This window comes from Eleginops maclovinus, chromosome 13 (genome assembly GCF_036324505.1).
Source record: "Eleginops maclovinus isolate JMC-PN-2008 ecotype Puerto Natales chromosome 13, JC_Emac_rtc_rv5, whole genome shotgun sequence".
In the NCBI taxonomy this organism is placed as follows: Eukaryota; Metazoa; Chordata; class Actinopteri; order Perciformes; family Eleginopidae; genus Eleginops; species Eleginops maclovinus.
Window position 1 is genome coordinate 4,041,108 of NC_086361.1, and position 21,442 is coordinate 4,062,549.

The 21,442-nt window shown below is 38.9% G+C and overlaps 2 protein-coding genes across 4 annotated transcripts in view; both read left to right on the top strand.

Moving 5' to 3' along the window:
• The window catches only part of LOC134875388 (venom phosphodiesterase CdcPDE), a 47,489-nt gene extending 42,645 nt beyond the window's left edge, over window positions 1-4,844 (top strand). Inside the window, exons 22-25 of the mRNA XM_063899946.1 lie at window positions 896-973; window positions 1,068-1,200; window positions 1,952-2,108; window positions 4,042-4,844. Coding sequence (XP_063756016.1) covers window positions 896-973; window positions 1,068-1,200; window positions 1,952-2,108; window positions 4,042-4,215 — 542 coding nt within the window. The 3' untranslated portion in view covers window positions 4,216-4,844. The remainder of the gene's footprint in view (window positions 1-895; window positions 974-1,067; window positions 1,201-1,951; window positions 2,109-4,041) is intronic.
• A 9,216-nt stretch (window positions 4,845-14,060) lies between these two features.
• LOC134875390 (tumor necrosis factor receptor superfamily member 6B-like) lies at window positions 14,061-17,619 on the top strand. 3 transcript variants are annotated; one of them, XM_063899949.1, is made up of 4 exons: window positions 14,061-14,129; window positions 14,519-14,936; window positions 15,811-15,993; window positions 16,761-17,619. In XM_063899949.1, exons 1-4 carry the CDS (start codon window positions 14,127-14,129, stop codon window positions 17,087-17,089), a joined length of 933 nt encoding a protein of 310 aa, XP_063756019.1. In that variant the 5' UTR covers window positions 14,061-14,126; the 3' UTR covers window positions 17,090-17,619. The 3 variants fall into 3 exon arrangements, with proteins under 3 accessions (XP_063756019.1, XP_063756018.1, XP_063756020.1); XM_063899948.1 differs by lacking the exon at window positions 14,061-14,129 and adding an exon at window positions 14,140-14,378; XM_063899950.1 differs by lacking the exon at window positions 14,061-14,129 and adding an exon at window positions 14,146-14,240.
• The last annotated feature ends 3,823 nt before the right edge of the window (window positions 17,620-21,442 follow it).

Here is a 21,442-nt window from a genome sequence, read left to right on the forward strand (position 1 = left end):
GTGCTCTCTGATGATGTTGTTTTATGCTTTATGAACGAGCACAACAGTGACACATATGTTCTTCAGGACCATGGTTGGAATTGAAATAAAAAAGGAAAGTGAAATGTATGCTTGTCACCCTCACCCTCCGGTCCACACGTATTAATCCAGATGAATCCCAATACGAACGATTATATGGAAATATTTTAAAACAAATACAGATGTGTTTATTATAAACTAGTTATGCCTTAATCTATCACTTTGTATATCACAATTCTAATATGTTTTAAAACGTTTCAGAAACCCCACACAGCTCAGTAAACACTGAAATGTGGACTTTATTTGATCATTTCAGTTAAAAAGTAACGTTCATATTTCTCCTTTTGATTAATATAGAGCTGAAGGTTCAAAACAAAGCACTTTAGCAAGTTACGGTATAAGTTTTAAAATGCTTAAAAGCTGTAAACCCAAAAGTAAGCGAGAATATTTGTAAATCTAAAAGTCTATAGATGTTGAGTAGAGTACAAGGTCATTAGAAGTAAACTCACTAAAGGATTTGAGTGGCTTTGGTGTCCGCTAAACCTCACCAAGTACAACACTTCATGCTTTGTTTAGATAACCTCTCCAGCCTATGTGTGGCTAATAGCCAGTGTTCCAACCCACTGCATTGTTTCGGAAGGATAACACATAGATGCAACATAATTAACCTTCCCAATGATCAGCGCTCATAGCCACACACACAGTTGCAGCAAAATTATTAGAATCTGAAGAGTGTTGGTGCTAACTGACACAGAAAAGTGGTAATTACCTAAATATATTTTATTAATCAGACCCTGAAATTTGGCATATAGTGGTAAGTTAGGGCTCACAATTGTATCACATCCTATAATCATAAATTATTGCTGTGATTTTGCAGATCTGAATGCAATAGGGGACCAGAACTATGACGCTCTACTAATGAGTAATGTGGTGCCAATGTACCCTGAGTTTAAAAGTAAGTTTCTGGTTATATCACGACAAAAACTACAGGCATATACACACAACTCTGATTACTTCCCTTTAATTTCCACTTTCTTTTCCTATTTTAGAGATCTGGGACTACTTTCACAATACCCTATTGAAGAAATATGCATATATGTATAACAGCATTAACGTGGTTACTGGACCCGCCTTTGATTACAACTACGACGGACATTACGACACTCCAGAGCAGATCCAACAGTATGTGTAGTTTCCTTTTTTTATTCAAGTTAGTAGTATTATCTTTACCAATTTTGCAGTTTATTTTCATTAAAATAATAAGAAGGTCACAAGGCCATTGTTCTGATTATTTTGAACTCATGTCCTGTGTTCACCTTAATTGGTAATGATATTCTTAAGAATTGCCTTAAGCACTGGGTGGGGCTCTTTAATCTTTTCAAACCTAAGAAAAAAATGTCTGTTACTTGTTCTGTTACTATTGGAGATCATATGAAAAAATAAATTGTCCTTTGGTGATGCTGACGGAACCTGTCATGGTCCAATTTTATTCTATATTATTCCTAACTTTAGGTGAATCATCAAGTGATGTAAAGAACATTTTAACCAACATTATTTATGATGCATCACTACCATAACCAACAGACCAAAGACACACTTTAAAAAGTGGATAGTCATTAACGCCTCTCTTTTCTTTCGTTGATCAGAGCCAATGATGTAAGAATCATAATGCACTATGACATGACCCTATACCCAAGTGAATGGCCTTCCTGGAGGCAAACGTTTAAATACCTTTGATAAATCAAGTTGAGTAAATCATTATCAAGCGATGTTAAAGTTACTGATTAGTGCAGGCATGCTTTTCATTTCGATATTTTTCTTATTTTCTTAGGAAAATGAAACAATATTATTTTCAATACATAGTAAAGTTACATTTTATAAATTTACACTGCACTTTTCCAACAAATAAGGCTGTGTTTTCGTTTGACTACAGGTTTGTGTCCGGCACAAAGATCCCCATCCCCACACATTACTTTGCAGTGTTGACCAGCTGCAAGTTCTATGAGCAACCTGTAAGCGAGTGTGCTGACGAGCTGCAAAGCGTTTCCTTCGTGCTACCTCACTTATCTCACAACTCGGAAAGCTGCAAAGTAAGGAGCAGCAATGTTTAAATAACCCTTTTTAAGATGACACAATCTTCCTTTCCATACACCTCCCACTACCTCAGACAAATAAACTGGAACTCTTTGCATGGATTAGTCTGAAACTTCTCCCCTTTTGGCTGCCTCCATGCTCCTTAACAAAGCAGCAGTGTCTGCTTTACCGATGTCTAATAGGGACTATGTTACCTTTTACTGACCCTCAGGAAATAAGAAAAATAATCGTTGTGTCTGCGGTCCAATCTTGGCCACTTACCTTCAAGTGCTATACTCACTTTGACATTCATTTCACCACAAAAACCAAGGTTTCTAGAGGCTGTGTTTGTTGTGAGGTGGCGTTAAAAGTGAGACCACAACCAAATAATTCAGGAGGGTTCATCCCATCGGAAGCATGAATATTTTATATACCTGAAAGAAAATATATTTGTTTCCACATTAAATACTGCGGTAGCCGACAGGTGCAAATGCGCTACAATGACTGAAAACACTCAAAAACAATGAAAATATAAAAACACATAAGTGCAAAAACACAGAAAACATCTTCACCAACCAGACAACATATGCAGCATTTAGAGGACATTCAACAACTTGACGAAACATGCGTAGGGTTTACTAAAAGCGCTGCATAAACAAAACACCACAAATGAAGAAAATGCTGCAAGAGGTTCAAAACACAACGGAACCCAGGGGACAATAAAAATTGACCCACGCAGCTGGAACCGGAGCACTTGTACGGGGGATTATCAAGTTGGCCAACTTTTATTGTCACAGGAAATGTACCTAAAATGGACGCGCAACTGAAGCGCAGCACACGTTGCGCTTAACGTATAGGCAAAACAACACTTTCGTTGTCTTCAGTTTTTGAATCCAGCAACATCAACAGTGAAACTGCAACACCGAGTTTGTTTCATCCTTCGATCGTCTGTCGTTATCGTATCTGTAGCCTGAATTATTTGGCTAATTTTGAAACATGTATTCATTTCATACAGACATATATTACGACCCATTTCTCTGTAAAAAGGGTCGCGCACACCCCCGCGCAAAAAATATATATAAATAGAAGACTGGTCTATTTTAGCAAATCTGCGCGGCGCTTGCGGAGCACTTGCGCGCTGCTCTCACGTCTGGTGTAGCCACTTTCATTGATTACAATGGAATCGATTGTTGCAACGTGCGCTCAACGTGCGCTCAAAATGCTCTGAGCTTCAGTTGCGCGTCCAGTGTAGCCACGGCTTAACTCTGCTAACAGTGACAGTTGCCGAACTTTATAATCCCTAAAACTTCAACGAACACTCCGGTCCCAGTTGTGTGCGTCACTTTTTAGTGTCCCCATTTCCGTTGTGTTTTGAGCTTCTTGCAGCTTTTTGTTTGCAGTGTTTTGTTGCAACACTAGTAAGTCCTGTGCATGTTTCTTTTTGGCACATTTGTGTTTATATATTTTCATCGTTTTTGAAACTGCAGTGCGTTTTTCCTAATGGGAGTGCTTTGGGCTGTTGTATTGCATATGCACCTGTTGGCCACCATAATACCACTTACCCCAATTTAATTTACACACATACGCAGAAGTTAAACATAACATAAACCTGTGAAAAAACTACAAAGAAACAAGGATAAACACTATTAAACTTTATTTTAAATAAAGGCAAGTCAAATACAATAACATCATCATTAAAGGATAGGAAAGGTAAATACAAAGAACACATAATATATAAACAGTATGTGAATAAACATTACTTCTCATTCCAGTCATCATTGCATTGGGCAAGAAATGATCAAGCCCCATTACTGTGACAGAACGATGTACAAAGAAGCCTTAGACCATTCAATTTTGAGAGAAGGAAAGCCACATTTTGGAGACACATGATCACAAATCTACAGGGAAACTTCAATTATTGTTTTTTCACTTTTTATTTTGCATCGGCAGAGTACAGAAGACGGATCTCAATGGATGGAAGATCTCATGTGGTTCCATCAGGCACGACTCAGAGATGTTGAGTGGATCACAGGATTGGACTTTTACCAGGAGAGCAATCGACCAATCCCAGAGCTGCTAAAGGTGAAGACCCGCCCCACAGCTGCTATTCACAGAAAACAATAACATTTGTCTTTTCCACGAAAAAAACAAACAAGATATTATACTGTATCTGCTAAAGTAATGTATTGATTAAATAGTCTTAAATTTTGCTATCACTTTGTACTGAAGATATGTGAGTGAAAATGCTTATTTATTAGCTCTTCACTTTGAAACTGTTTGTATTATTTAATCGTATTTTATTTTAGAATCTGTAATGAAGGGGTTATTTAATGCAAAGTCCAAATAAGGTGTCACAGAATGGGGAATTAAGGCACTCAAAATAATATAACCTTTATTGACCACGATGAACTTTTCATTTTAGATGAGCTTTCATATTGTGCCAAGAATTTGAATAATCCTGTCCAAAAAGTTCTTGATTTTTCCAAAAACCTTTTTTGCTATGATGAAATAAAATACCCTTCATATTTATTACATTTTGGGGAGTAAGAGTTTAAAAGGTTGATATATTTATCAAAACCTTAAACAAATAGTGTCTCCAGTAGTTGTATACAAGAATGTGTTTGTTTTGGGGATAAACTGACTGTTTCCATGGTTCCCTAAGGTTTGTAAGTCACTTTGGTAAACATTCAAATGAATCAGGCATTAAAGATTTTGCACCATTCAAAACATGTATGTGTTACCCTCACTGTCAAGTGTTGTTTTATTGTGTTCCTCCGAAATAACATTTGATCAAATCAATGATGTCACTGCTCCTGAAATAAGGATGTGCAATAAAAATTATTTCAATTTTTTTAAGGAAGAAAAGAGATGTGACAATTTCATTTCAACATTCTAGGTGTACGGAGAGCGATGGAGTCAAACGTTCAAGATGAATTATCATTCGGCATTTTCTATTGTTGTTTTTTTATAAGGATGCGAAATGTGCTTCAATTTCATAAAGGATGCAATTAAAACAAAAACACAAATGGACCAAAACACATGCCAATAGAAGAAACATCTTGATAACTATGCGCAGCATTTGCTATAAGCACTGCATGAATGACACTGCTTGTGCAAATGCAAAACACCGAAAAGCTCGGCCCCGGCTGTGGCGCAACTGGCTGGGGCACCTGCACCGTATGCCGGCGACCCTTTCCGGATCCCACCCCGACTCTCTCTCCCACTTTCCTGTCACTCTCCACTGTCCTATCCGATTAAAGCCACAGATGTTCTATGGGATGGAGGTCCGGAGACTGGCTAGGTGCCTCCATCACCTCAATGGGCTTCTTCTGTAGCCACTCCTTAGTTGCTCATTCAGAGGATCACTGGCAGACTTCAGACGGCCTGTACATGTGCCTTGGTGACTGTGGTCCCAGCTGCCTTCAGATCCTTAACAAGTCCCTCCTGTGTAGTTCTTGGCTGATCCCTCACCTTTCCATGATCATTGATGCCCCAAGAGGCGAGATCTTAGATGGTGGAGCCCCAGACCGAGGGCAATTGATGGTCATTTTGTGCTTCTTCCATTTTCTAATAATCAAACCAGTTGTCTCTTTCTCAGCAAGCTGCGTGCTGGTGGTCTTGTCTTCAATGCAGCCGTGTGCTGGTCTACAGTCTTGTCCTTGATGTTCTTAGACATTAGTTCCTCCATGATCACAAAACCTGTCTCTGGTCTTGCCCTCGGTGGAGAGGTTGTAATCTGACTTATTGACTGTGGACAGGTGTCTTTTATCCAGGTAACGAGTTGACATCAGGCGGACTTTCCTAAAGCGAGAGCGATTATTTAACCGGTCCTTGGGATCCAGAATTTTTGTTGGTTGCAAGGGGATCAAATACTAATTTCCTCCACTGTATATATATATATGTATATATACAGTGGAGGAAATTATTATTTGATTCCATCTTTGAAACTGTGGATTTTTTCAAATGTATCATTTAATTTGTATTGGTTATAAAAAAGAGGTGAAAATAAAGATTTGGCCAAGATAATTGTTTAAAGGTCTCCTATTATGCTATATTTGAACAAAATATTATAGGGCCATATCTACACATAACTTGTCTGTGAAGTGTTTTGCTCAAAATACCAAACAGATCCCCCATTGTAGCATGCCTCATACTCCTCTATTTCAGCCCTGTTCCTGAAGTGCTGATTCTGTGACTGTGGCTTTAAATTTGAGCTGAGCTGAAGCTGGCCACGCCCCTTTGGAGCCTCATTCAGCTCTCCTTTGTAAAGACAGTATTCTGCTGGGAGAAACTCACATCAAGCATTATTCTGAAAAAGTATGGAGCTCAAACGTTTTTCTCTCGCAGGTTTACCACAAGGAATATCAGTTAGTAATATAAAAGGTACTGTCAGTACCTCATTTCAAAGTTAGCCAGTGTGCTATTTATCACAATTAAAACGCCATACTATTGATGTACATGTCTGTGTTGGTAGAATAATGTTAGAAATAAAACTATCGGGTCGCCGGCGTACGGTGCAGGTGTACGGTACAAATGTCCAGTGCGAGATCCAGAAAGGAATCAACGGTGGCTTGTTGCTGCTGGCTTGGCCATCAACACACCGGTGGAGACTCAACTCAAGTAAGAATGTGTAGTGATCATTTCAGACCAGACAACTTCGAAAAACCCCACAATCTAAATGACCACAAGTTACTGACAACGAATGCGGTGCCATCCATCTTTCCAAATGTACCAACAGCTACTGATGAACAGGTAGTAACTTTTGGTAGGCTAACCTAGCTAATAAAGCTAGCACTTTCATAACGTTAGCCTACTGATAGATTGAGACTGACAACTTTAGTGGAGATAACGTTACAGATTGCTGCATTGTGGAGAGTGACAACGTTAGCAAAAGGTATATATATAACGGTGTATGCGATTTAGAAGGGGTGGGATCCTGGTGCTCCGTTATGCAGATTAGTGTGTCTTGGGAGGCACTATATGCCCAGACACATCTAGATCTTGAAAACTAATGTCCAGCTCCAGTTCTAGAATCAGTGGGATAAATAAGTCCCACTCCCTGCAGCCAAAATATTTGTCGTCTGTCGGCTTTTGTATACATTTCCTGCACTGGCACCACCAGTCTCACGATGTTCTGTCCCGGTTCTCTACAGCAGCTCCAGTGGGGGATGTCTCTACAGACGCTCTTTCTCTTTCTGCCCTTTAAGCATCCATCTCTCTAAATTCTTCCTCAGTGTATTCCGGCTCGTACAGGTAAAATAAAGATAAAACAAATTCCTCATCATCGTCTTCAAAATCAGACACATCGGTATGTCTTTCAAACGTGAACATATCTTGTTGATTGGTTAGTCCAATAAAATTCCTTCGTGCACTGTATTCTGCTTGTAACAATGACAGCATCAGGCAAATAATCTATAATAGAGCCAGTAGCCTCTTAGCAGCTAATATCAGTCCGCCGCTGCCGTAGCCTACTACCAACTACAGGGAACAAAGTAGGCTATACACTAAGCTGCTGCTGAGACACTAGTCCCTCAAAATGCAATGCGATGAAAGGGTAGTTTTATTTCTAACATTAATTTATTTGCCTCGGGTGTAATGTGGAAAGACTGTTTTTATTGGCAGGCTAGCAGAAACTGGTCTAGGCTTGCAATAGCCTAGCACCAGCGAACTCTGCAACTAGAAGGACTGGATGAAACGTGTTGAAAACGGTCTCCACTGATAAATAGCACACTGGCTAACTTGGAAATGAGGTCCTATGTTCACAATTCTGAACTACCCCTTTAAGTGCTTACTGCCCAATGATTGTCCACATCAAGAAAGCCATGGAAGATACTTCTTGTTAGCAAAGCATACTTTGCAAAGCATACTTTGCTAACAAACAACATACAGTACCGCATGCGCATGGTGCTTCAAATTGCAAAAATGCATAAAATGTAACTTTCTGGGAACAAAAGATTAATACTTTTCAGTCCTTTATTTAAAAATAAAACATGTCACAAGGGGATAAAAAATAGGAACTTTTAAAGTCAGAAACACAGGAGGAAAAAAGTTAGTTTAGAAATTGTAGATTATGTTTCCCCAAACCTAAAACCCACATGTCAGCTCTGGGAGGAATCCCTTCGTGGTTATCTTCCTGAGGTTTCTTCCATTCTCTGTTTTTAAGGAGTTTTTATGTGAAGTAAGAGTAAACAATAAAAAAGGGTATTATGCTGTCCCCCTTGTTATAATGAGCTGTATACAAAATTGGATCAGCAGCAGCAACTTAACAGATTTCCAGGGAAGCGCTGCTGTTAAACAATACAGCTGTTCTTAAAAAAGTCTTCCAGTCTGCAAGTCAAGTCAAGTTTTATAGAGCCTGCATGAATGAAACCAAGAATAAAAGCAGCCACATGTATTTGATTAGCTAATACATTTTACTGGAAGCAGGCCAGATGTCTTACATAAACTCATAATATTAGTGCGTCTCTGAAGAATCAAACTAATTCAATCGTTTTTCATACTGAGCCAATAGTCTCTCCGCCTCCTGCACGCACTGCCAAATCCCCCTGGACGTGCTATGAACAGCTCTTTGTTAAGATAATATAATATAAGGATAAGATGAATATATATGGATCACCACAGGAAAATTCCGGTGTCATAACAGCAACAGCAATAAGATAAAACGCTAATTGGTAAAACGCTAACCCATTTTCAGGTGTTTGGATTCATCCTGCAGCTGTTTTTTGGCACGATGATGGCAGTCCAATGCTATGGTCCACACTGAAATTGATAAATGGTGAATTGCCATGAAATAACGGGTGACGGATATTCATGGTTAGCGTAGCTTTGTATATGACTATGAAGCTCAATCAAAAAGTGCTTGAACATAACCATGAAAAGTTGAGTTGTTTACGAAAGCTTATTGTCACTCAAAACTACATATTTTGCAGGAAAACCTCAAAACATTCGTCAGTGACATTGCGTTCATCAGCAACCTTTTACGACCTGCCTTATCTGTTCATTCAAAGTTAAAAATGAATGTTTTTTCAAGAACCCAGTCATGTCTCCGCAGCTGTGTTTTGTTTTGGTTAGAGCCCTAAGGAAGGGAAGATAACTTGCGCCACTCAAACTAGATGCACTGGCGGGGACTCAGGGCTTGAGGGATGGGAGTACACAAAAATGAACATGAAGTCAAACTCACACGAGTAACACTGTTATCATAAGTTAGGTGTGAACACACCTTAAGACAATGGTGCCTGAAGCACATTTTTGTTTTTACATGTAAAGTCAATGCGAATATGCAGATAGCACAAATTCCATGCAGAGTTTTCTTTTCTACAGCTGCACCTTCCCCTTAAGACACAATATCAGGATGATATCTAACACCATCCACATTTCTTTCATTGTATGCACATCTCAATAAACATCTCTGTGAATTTCTGAAAATGTTGTCTTCTATTTTGGATATACACTAGAGTTTGTTTACATGCAGGGATTTCAGAGTTCTTCCTTAAACAGGAAACTCTGCAAGATAAAACAAAGATGACATTGTTTCATATTTATTTTGGTCTTGCCTTCTGGTATGACTTTGTGGTTGCAGCTGTGTTTTGTCACTACCCTGTGGGAGTGAAACTGCATGTAAAAACAGAACCAGAAGTCTTATCAGTTGATTCGGAAAATTCCCTTTAAAAAAGGCGGGAAAACAGTCACAGGTTCAACAATACATTCACATGTCTGCCAAAGTATGACCTCATACTGATATCATCCAGACATTGTCACCTTCTCATGAGTCTCCTTTGCATTATGATGTCCTCTTATGGAACAGTGTGTTAGCAAGTTTTAGTTTCTAAATTATGGAAGACAAAAATAGACGTACAAAAATAATACATTATTACATTTCCGTTGTGTATTTTACCCCTATTTATTTTAATACTCAAATTTGTTTTTGTGTATGTCCCTACATATTTTTCCACTTTTAATTAATTTCAGGTTTTAAAAAAAAATAGTTTTTGGGTTAAAGAAATGAATATGTTGGTAAGATAAAGGTATAGAAACATACAAAAACATACTATGCGATAATAACAATATCACGATATAATATAAATGTGTCTGTTGTGATCTTCCTTCAGTAAAATAACTGAAACTAAGAAAGCGACATACAGAAATGTTTTTTTTATTTCCCATTCATTGATTTAGTTATTTTTGTTTTAACTTATTTGTGTTAGACAAGGATGTTTCTTCTCATTTCAAACATCTCATTTATTTAATCCAGATGGACAATTGCTTTCCTAATGGCTTTATGAATGGCCAGGCTTTTCACACAACATCTATAAAAGGCTCACAGTGAAGTCAGCCATAAGCTTAAGTGCAGCAGGACAAAACATCTTTTATTAGCAGCGCATACTGCCTCAGCTATGTTTCCTTGGAAATTCTCCTAGTCAGGTTCTCTTTGATTCAATAAACCTTTCAATGACGACCACAGGTCTTTCCCAGAATGTTTACTTTGACTTTACATTGGCCTATAATGAAGCTTTTGGTGCAAATGTGTACGGCAGAAATGATGACTGAAACACATGAAAGCAAATCTGGTAAAACCTGGCAGGCTTGGTTAAAATACATTTTGTGGAATTATGATAAAGTTCAGATTTAGATTATAAATGCAGAATATAACAACATTTTCTTTTTTTTAAATGGGTTTATTTTGTTAGCCATACTATCGATGTGTCAGTTGGAATGGCCGTGAAAGCAGTTTTTTGGCCTACTGTAACTATTAATGTTGATAAATACTAATAATAAGCAACACTACAGTGCGGGAAATGTGATCTTGAAATATCCCAACAAAATTGAGACAATCCATTCAATCCGGTTCAGATATTTGAAGCCTCCAGAGGATAAAGGCCACCGAATGTTAAGCAAATAATAAAAAAATACATGAAAAATATCCTTGAAATATTGGTACAAACATTCATGTTCAAGTCAGGACAAAAATGAATAACTTTGATGTTTTATCCAACACTATTTCAAACTGTATTTTTGTTCAATAAGTTGAGTTGTGACCATACTCGCTAATACCTGCTGAAGCTTCTATCTGTCACAAAAACAGCAGTTTCCCAAAGTTTCGGTTCCGGTTTCCCTTTTGACACAACTCAAAGCAGCAAGTATTCCCCTGAAGCGGCCTGTGTCCTCAGGAAAACTTCTGCTGAGAAAAAGTGAAAGTGGATCGTTGTCAGAGTGAAAATGTGACAGAGGATAGTGGGAGGAAGGCAAATGATTTGTTTCTAACTAACTGTTGCCATGGTAACAGAAAGTAAACTGCAGAGAAGTGCTTGAGTACATATCTTAAGCATCTTACGAAAACAAGTTGTAACACATCTCGGGATTCCAAGTTTACAAGTTTTACATCATTGATTATTTTGGATTCCCCCTTGCCGTTACCATGGCAACAGCCCCTTGTGCTGTGTTCACCGAGGTATTGTTAGATGTAATGCGTTTCTGTGTGAAGGGGATTCTCCCTCATGTAAAAATGCTTCACAGTATATAAGTTGTTACAGAAGTTCCGTAGGTAAGCAGCTGTAAAACCTGCTGACATGCACAGAGTGGTAACATGCTGGTGCTGTCTGTTGTTGTGACTAGCCTGGGCATGTCTGTGTAATGAATCTTGTTAATGTTGAATCAGGACCTATTCATCTACCATAACGATTATATTGGCAAAGAAGAAGTGATCACTATCAAATGTGTGATCAAAACCATGAGATAAACAGGCTTTTTGTATGCATATAAAAAGTCTTGAACTCAAATATGAAAAGAAGGGCGCAAGAACAAGAGTGTGTGGTAGAAAAACTCCCTCTGGAGGGAACACACAGATTTTAGCCTTTGCAGACCATTTACATGCACAAAAACCTATAGAACACACTACAGGAAAGGGAGAACTTAAGATAGGGCCCCTTTGATGAAAAGCTTCTCTTTAAATCAGGAAAAGAGTCATGTCATATACAAAAATAGCAAACTGAAAAAACCAACTCACTACTTTAAGTTTGGAAAGGATTGAAATTACTCCCTGCTTTTGGATCTGTAGCACACACAACACACTATGAGCTAGTGAGGCTACAACCTCATTATCGTGATTATAATGATCATTCAAAAAGCTTTAATGACCCATTTAAAATAAATAATCTGTTCAAAAAATTGTATTAATACAATTTTAATCAAAACACTCCGATAAAAATGACCATATATCCTAAAAACAATGAAAACGTGAAAGAGGGAAAGTAGGAGTCCCGCCCCCCAAGTTTGGAAAAACTTTGCTTAAGAAAATATATTTAAGAAGAAAAATTACTTCTACATGTTTGCCATGGGGGCGTGTTATGTCTCATAGTTTGTCATCACCTCATCAGAGGGAGCTTTTGCCAAGATATGAACAATACGGAAATACAAATGATCAATACACCAGCATAACATTTGTGTTAAGTTTTAGAAATGTTCTAACAGCAGTGTCTTTTGTCCACAAGATATCAGTTATCAATGGTAGCAGTCTGCCACCCTGATGGATTTGATTAGATGAGGAAGGACGCTTTACTGATGATGGCTGTTTGGACAAAGGCAAAGACTGAGTCATCATTTTATTAAAGTCATGACTCCCTTGTACGTAAAAAGGATCCCTTGCACTGATCTCTTACGCCCCTAAGTTTAGAAAAATGTTCACAAGGTTTGGTTATATTGCTGGAGGAAAATTCTAATAAGGGAACAGGAATGAGGACTTTTAGAAGACTTCCACCAGGAGTCACCCAAGACTGATGTTTAAAAATCAGACACATACAGTAGAGGCTTTATATTTTCAACAATAAACAGGGAAACATCCAAACTGACATAAAATATATATATTTTTAAATGTCAGCAGCAGCATGAATACAATATATACATTTTGAAATCATAAAGCCTCAAAAATAAATGCCCCTTTTCATCCAATTCACTTAAAACAGTTCCAGGTCTCCCAGCAATATTAACTACATTTATTAATGATTTTAAAATGTTTAGTAGGATATATTTCAGGAATACCACAATCAAAGAGGAAAAGACACATCAAAATATATACATATATCATTAACACTTAAAATATTTATTAAAGTGATGAAAAATATACTACAGAGGAGCATTATTAGCCATAATTACTGCAGACAATAGAATGGCTCTTTAAGTAGATAACATGTGTAATCACATTAAAAGGCAGTATAATACTTCCCTAATTATAACCTTAACTAAATACAAATTATTTTCAGTATTACAATTGTAATTCCTCAATAGACAAGTTTTTAAAATCCAGTTGTACCAATTGACACAGCCTCTTCCTCACTTCTTTTGTTAGGCTATTTGTGACTGAAATTAAGATTCACTGGTGAGCAGCCCGTCCATTTACAGAAATGTGATTTAAATTGCAAAGTGTGTTGACCTTACATGGAGCCTATGGTTCCCTGTAACTCTCAATATATTCACACTACAGAGAACACATTTACATATAGATGCAGGTACACAAATAGTATAACAGAATGTTAAAAATAGCTAGATGTACAACAAACTGTATCTATGCTGGAATTAATATTGGTATACATTCAAGGTTATACTGCATTGGTCAGGGGTATTTATATGTCATTGATCTGAAGGTTGTATCTTTATTTTTTATCTTAACATAAAAACTATATTTGGCCCAACTGCCATGACAATCCTATCTCAAATGTTAGAATTAAGTAATGGGATGGATGCAGTTTAATTTGTGGACATCTTGTCCAAAAATTTAAAAATCAATTTATATTTGGGGAAAACTTTTAACAGCATTTATAGTAAAGGGTTATATAGTGGGGAACCCTTCCCAACAACAAATGAGTCAACAACAAAGAAAAACTCCTTAATTTGTGCTGACGGAATAGCTAAATCATGAATCATGAGATTGATTTGTGGGTTTTTTTGGTGTTCAGAGCTGCATAATAAATAGCAGAGCAGAAGACGTAGTGAGAGCACCATCCTCCCCTTAAGCCTTGGAGAGCACACTCAACAAATGTACTATGGTAGGTTGGAGAGGGAGGAGCAGCAGGGCAGACAGGCATGCTGAGACTTCTCACTGCAAACATGTCTGTCTGCACCATTTTAACCCTCAGGAATTATTCTTTCTGTATAAGGTCTTTCTCTATTATATATATATTAAGAACAAATTGTAATATGCAGTTTATTCTTTGGTGCTAAAAGATAGTAAATATATGTTATGTATTACAATTCCTTACAACAAGGAGATGCTTTACCTGGACGCTGAAATTAAAGTAATGCTATTTCCTGGATTTAAGCAGTGTAGATTGGACTGACCGGTTCCAGGTGTACCACTTGCACTGTTTTTGTCCCGTATTTCTCTATGTTTCCTTGTATTCCTTAATAACATCGCATTTCCTTCCTTCTTTTCTAGTTTCCTCCTCACTCCCAGATGTTGGTTTCGCTTTTGCCTTTCATGCTGCTGCTTTCATTGCGGATCGCCCGGAGTGAAGACGTAGCCCCCATAGTCCGGACCTTCACGTACACGGCCACCGGAGAGTCGTTGGAGTGCGACATGTGTCCCCCCGGAACGTATCTGCGCGCACGCTGTACAGCTACGCAGAAGTCCGTGTGCTCGCCTTGTCCGTCGGGGTCTTACACGGAGCTGTGGAACTACATCGGGAGATGTTTAAGGTGCGGCGCGTGTGGTCATTTCGAGGAGGTGAAGACCCCGTGCACCGCAGAACGAGACTGCCAGTGTCAGTGCGCACAGGGGTACTACTACCAGAGAAACAACGAGATGTGCTTCCGCCACAAAGAGTGTCGTTCTGGTCAAGAGGTGCTGACCAAAGGTAGGCTCCAGGTTTAGAGCATTTGCATCATATTATGTTGGGCAGATGGGGAATAAAAACCCCAGGGTCAGGGGTATAGCATGTTTGTTATGAAGTACCTTTACTTAAGTATAGTTTTAAATAAAATCATAATTTATATACCTGATAATCCAGATAAACTGAATGGTGTTGATACTCGCCTATTGCTGCTTTGATAAAAATAAAAAACTTAACTTTTCTAAACTTTGACTTTATTACGCCATTAAAACATGTTGTTACTGTATAATAACCCACAATGTATTGTGGCACACTTGAATCTGTTTGTTTAACAAGGATTATAATGTAATATTTTTTTACAGTAAGATGTCCCAAAAATATATATAAATTCACCAAAATCCACATCTTTCCTTTAAGTTCCTACAATGTAAATTGTATTCATTTTGGCCTATACGCACAGCAGCCACAGCGTTATCATTGCTTCATATTAAACAAATGTAACTACACACATATGACATCACAATGTCAAAGCAAGCATGAAAACGCTTATAGGTAAGAGTTTTGACATCCTTTAGACTGAAGGTTACTGCCCCTAAGTGGCACAAAGCTGTACTTATACTGCTTTTACAGTTAAAAGTGAAAAGTATTGGATAGCAACAAAACACATGTGGAATAATGCTTGTGAACAGGTCCACTTTCGCATATACCTTTTTAAGTGTTACATAGAAAAACTACCACATTGCTGTTGTCGTTGCTGCTTTTGGTTGCGTTTCATCTGTCGGATGTGAAGACTAAAGAGGTTTAGTACAAAGTATGATTATTATTGGACATATATATTCACAGGGACAACATGCAGTATGTGGTTTGCCCTTTAATTGAGAACAAATGTCTCCTGCAGGTACAGCTGATGAGGACACTGTATGCCACAATTGTCCCACGGACACCTACTCCAACACCTACTCTTCTGTCTACAACTGCAGCCAACACAAAAGCTGCAATGCTGAAGGGCTGAAGCTGGTGCTGAAGGGCTCCGCCTGGCACGACAGCGTGTGCACCAACTGCGAAGAGCTCAACTCAAAAGGTCAATAGCTCATAATGTTCATATAAAGAAAAGGGGAAACATCATATCATGTTGTTGGTTACATCAGTGTCTTTGTTATTATCGCACTTGCTTAAACATACACTTTAAGTCATTATTACCAATTGATCAAAGCATTATTCTTTACAACAGCCTTAAGGGCAGCGATTCATTAGATATACTTAATTACATTTCCTAGGAAAACACTCTGGTGCATCCCTAGATGCTTATGCAGACTAACATCTGAGGTGTTGTTCAGGTTCAAGAAAATGTTATTAAGACACATGTTAAGGGATATTTAGAAAGAGAAGATTCTTCCATACAGATGTGGAAGTAAATCCTCAAAGAATTAGATACTTCTGAAAATGCATCACTTTTATAGGGAGGGTTAACCTTTAAAAAGAGAATGTGATCAGTAACCTGATCTAAGTATCGCAATATAACATATCTACATATATGTAACCTGATAACTTTACATTACTTTGGAATTACCTTAATATCAAATGCAATGCAGAAAAAGACAGGGGAAAAATATATCAATCAGATGTTTTTTTAATTAAGTCTATTATCTAAGACTGTCACAGTCAGCTGCCTAGGGACTGTGAATCACATTTAAAAGCTTTATTGCAAATAATTGTAAATGACGTCCACATGTGACCTGTACCTGTACAAATGAGGCCATTAAATTGGCTCCATTGGCATCTCATCCGAAGGACACTTTTTTTCTGACTTGTTTTTCCATGTTTCCTAATCTTCTTTATTTCTTGCAGATGGGGGCGACTACCTCAAAGAGATCCTTCCAGCTTTCTTCGTCCACCACAATATTCCCACTAGGCGTCTGCGTCGTATTGCACACAAGCTCCCAACTAAGGATGGCAAAAAACAAGTAGTTTCAGGACTTGACCCCTCAGAACTTCATTCACGGATCAACTCATGGGTTGCTTCTGCCACGGCCAGTCAGATTCGACAGCTTCCGGATATATTGAAAAAAACAGGAGTGAACTGCGATGATAGATTGGTTAGTAAGCTGCAGAAAATCGACTCAAATCTGCAGCAGATATCGTGTGCTATGGACGGAGTAGATGTAATTGTAATATAAAGTTAGAAAAACAATTGAATTGTGCTTGGCAAATAGTTTGTTTATTTAATAAGGCATTTTTTATTTCATCTATATTTACTTCCCTTTTCAATATGCAATATGTTTAGGGCGACACTTCATGTCATGTCAGGTGAGTTACAGGAACGATGTAATGTAATACTTTACAGGTATAATATCTGGGGGGGAAATCAGTTCACTCTTTTCTGTCTGTGAAAAGCAGGGGGAGAGAGAAAGAACCTATCATGATGATTTTCATTGACCAAAGAAAACCCCTCAGGTATTACCCTTTAAAGAATTAAAAGTGATGGGCTACAGCATATCTACCTCTTCTTATGTCTGCAGTTTAACAGTGTGAACTTAATTTATTTAGATATTTATCAAGACAAGGTCAGTAGCATCCGGACTGTGGAGGAGCTGTTATGTTGTGTTTGCAATTTAAGATTTATATAATAAAGAATGCATAAGAGTGTATGATAGTAAAGTTGTGTGGCTGCTTTGAATGACTCTCAAATAAAAATGATTGCAAGTAATCAATGGATATCGTTTCTTATTGATCCTCTATTTTCAATTGTGTCATAAGAAACAAAACACAAGTCAGAAATGAAGTCCCTGTATTTTTTGAAAACTTCAGGAGGCAATTACAGTGCCTGATACAGTGAAGCATAATTTGTTTTTGGCTCCTACATAACTGTTGGTAGTATTTCATTGGTACATAGTTCTTGCACTTTGAAAATTCCTTATCATTTCCTCTGTAAATAAAATGCTGAAATAATATATATTTTTATACAAGGGAACAAAAAATGTACAAACATCAAGACAAGATACATAAATACATCATAATTGCTGAATTAGAATCAGCAGTGGATCAGGAATGATGCTGTGTTGTATAGATTGTATATTAACAATCGAAAATATTTGATCTAGTAACTAAGGCAAGGAACAAATATTAAATGAGCAGGTTGAGTTCAATAATTTAGGAACTGATGATCAAAGCCGTGGGTCACCAGAGACATCAAGGTCCTGCTTAACGAGAAGAAGAGGGCCTTCAGAGACGGGGACAGGGAGCAGATGAGGCAAGTTCAGAGGGAGCTGAAGGAGAAGATACAGCAGGGTAAAGACAGCTACAGGAGGAAGCTGGAGCACAAACTCCAGCAGAACAACCTGAAGGACGTGTGGAGTGGCATGAGGAGCATCACTGGCTACAAACAACCTGGTAGCCAGACAATAGAGGGTGGGCCTGACCGGGCCAACGAGCTGAATCTGTTCTTCAATAGATTCGATGAGAGGGCTCCGGTCTACCCCTCCCCCAGCTCCTCTACAACCATCCCCCTTAGAACCTCCAGCCCTGCTGTCCTCCCTACCACACCATCCCTCCACAGCTACACCGTACCTGCTCTTTCTCCCCCACCATTACCATTACCTCACCCCTCCCCCATCAACATCAACACAACACAGACTCTTTCTGCCCCCACACATGGCACACCGACCTTCACTGCAGAGCAGGTGAGGAATGTGCTGTGCAGGCGTCAGCCCGAGGGTCCTCAAAACATGTGCTGCCCAGCTGAGTGGAGTCCTGCAGTACATCTTTAACCTGAGTCTGAGTCTGGAGAGGGTCCCTGTGCTGTGGAAAACTTCCTGCCTGGTTCCGGTACCGAAGAAGGCGCGTCCCAGCACCTCCAACAACTACAGACCGGCGGCGCTGACGTCCCAACTGATGAAGTCCCTGGAGAGGCTGGTCCTGTCACTTCTTCGGCCCCTGGTTAGTTCATCACTGGACCCTCTGCAGTTTGCCTACCAGCCAAAGCTAGGAGTGGAAGACGCCATCATCTTCCTGCTTCACCGTGCCTACGCCCACTTGGACAGACCCGGTAGCACTGTGAGAATCATGTTCTACGACTTCTCCAGTGCGTTCAACACCATTCGGCCTGACCTGCTAGGGAGTAAGCTGACGGTGATGCAGGTGGACTCCTCCCTGGTTTCCTGGAACACGGACTATTTGACGGGTCGACCACAGTTTGTCAGACTGCAGGACTGTGTGTCTGACACTGTGGTCAGCAGCACAGGGGCTCCACAGGGAACCGTTCTGTCTCCCTTCCTGTTCACCCTGTACACCTCAGACTTTCAGTTCCACTCGGAGTCCTGCCATCTGCAGAAGTTTTCAGACGATTCTGCAGTTGTTGGTTGTGTCAGCAATGGGAAATGATGAGGAGTACAGGGCCGTCGTGGACTCCTTCGTTGAGTGGTGGGAGCTCAACCACCTGAAGCTCAACACCGCCAAGACAAAGGAGTTGGTGGTGGATTTCCGCAGGAGGAAATCTACCCCCATACCCATTTCCATCAAGGGGGTGACTGCCGACATTGTTCAGGACTACAAATACCTGGGTGTTCACCTGGACAATAAACTGGACTGGGCCCAGAACACTGAGGCTGTGTATAAGAAGGGCCAGAGCCGACTCTACTTCCTGCGGAGGCTCCGGTCCTTCAACATCTGTAACACCATGCTGAAGATGTTCTACCAAGTCGGTGGTAGCCAGTGCCATCTTCTTTGGTGTTGCGTGCTGGGGAAGCAGGTTGAGGTCAGCAGACGCCAACAAGATCAGCAGGATCGTCAGGAAGGCTGGCTCCGTCCTGGGGGTCCAGCTGGACTCTTTGCTGGTGGTGTCTGAGAGGGGGATGCTGCGCAAGCTGCGTAGTATCATGGACAACAACGCTCACCCTCTCCACCAGGTGCTGACCTCATACAGAAGCACCTTCAGCAATAGACTCATTCCACCCCTGTGTGAGACAGAACGCCACAGGAAGTCCTTTCTTCCTGTGGCCATCAGACTCTTTAACTCATCCACCTCAGGTCGTTAGAGGAACATTGGAGACTCAGTGACACTTTATTTCATCACAATGCTGTCATTTCACTTTACTTTCACTTTCACATGTCACTTTATTTAGTATTTAGTATTTAGTATTCAGCTTAGTTTTATTAGTTATCTTATTACTGTACTGCCATTTGCACTATACGTATTGTTGTATATTGTATATACCTACGTAGTTACTGTAACTATTTCAGTATTTCATATTTGCAAAGCTGCTCTTATTGTTGATACATTTAGTTTATATTTAGTTATACTTAGTTTATACTTAGTTATTTTAGTTTATATTTAGTAATATTTGATGTATATTTAGTGTATATTTAGTAGTTTAGTTATATTGAGTGTATATTTCTCCTTCCTTCTTTGTATTGAACTGTTGCACCTCAATTTCCCTCGGGATAAATAAAGCTTCTTGAATCTTGAATCTTGAATCAAACAATTATAAAAACAGGAATAAACTCATAACACCCTCCTTTCATTTTATTTCTCAGGGTCCAAGGAAATGGATTTCTTGCAAGTGCATTGCACAAGTTCTGAACTACTAGCAAAAATTACATTGTGTGACTAAGCTTCCTTCCTCAGTGATGAAACATGCTTGTTAGAACCCCACTGACATTAAGCAACTTCTTGTTTCTTATGCCTTTAAGGCTGGCAGTTTGCCAACTTCCTTAAAGTTTACTATAATGGAATGAGGGGATGTAAGGCCAAATGATTTTCTAAAATGTTTAAATGTTTTTTTGTTTTTTTCATTCAGGATGAAAAAGATTCTCAATAACATTTTGTATTATTTGTAAACCTGTTTTGATTTTTCGGTCTGATAAAATTTAATTTATTGTGCAAGAGCTGATAAAAAACAGGACTGAAAAAGGCCTTGCATTGTTATACATATATTCCATGTGACCCGTCAATGGGATAAAAAAAATCCGGACAGAAATCAAACCTTGTGGTTTCTGAGGCTCCTATGATAATTCCTCAAGCATTCAATCCACACAAAGTATGCACACTTTACTTTTTGTGATTATTTTATTATCAATGTGCTTGTCATGGGATCAAAAATCAGCTTCACAATATCTGATGGAACTAACTATTGTTCCACAGCTCAAAGGAAAACTGCACAATTCAATTAATATTCAAATGAATACTTAACTCATCAAACCAAAACCTCTCTTCCAGGATAAAATGTACAGACCAATGTGCAGGGCCATGTTAACATCACACCTCCTGTATTGAACTATGGTATTCAAAGTGACATCTATAACCTAATCCAGAGGCAAAATGACATCACTGCTTTGCTTACTACTCTTCTACCATACCACAAAGAGACATAACAGTTTATTATGGTGACCCATTGCAGTATGACATTTGCATTTGTGCATTTGAGAGAGTATTGACAAGTCAATACCAAGCAGTTTTGCAACACCTGCAGAAACTCCACTGCAAAACAATTCAACAACAAATAGATTCAAAAGAAATGCATCCAACACCGATT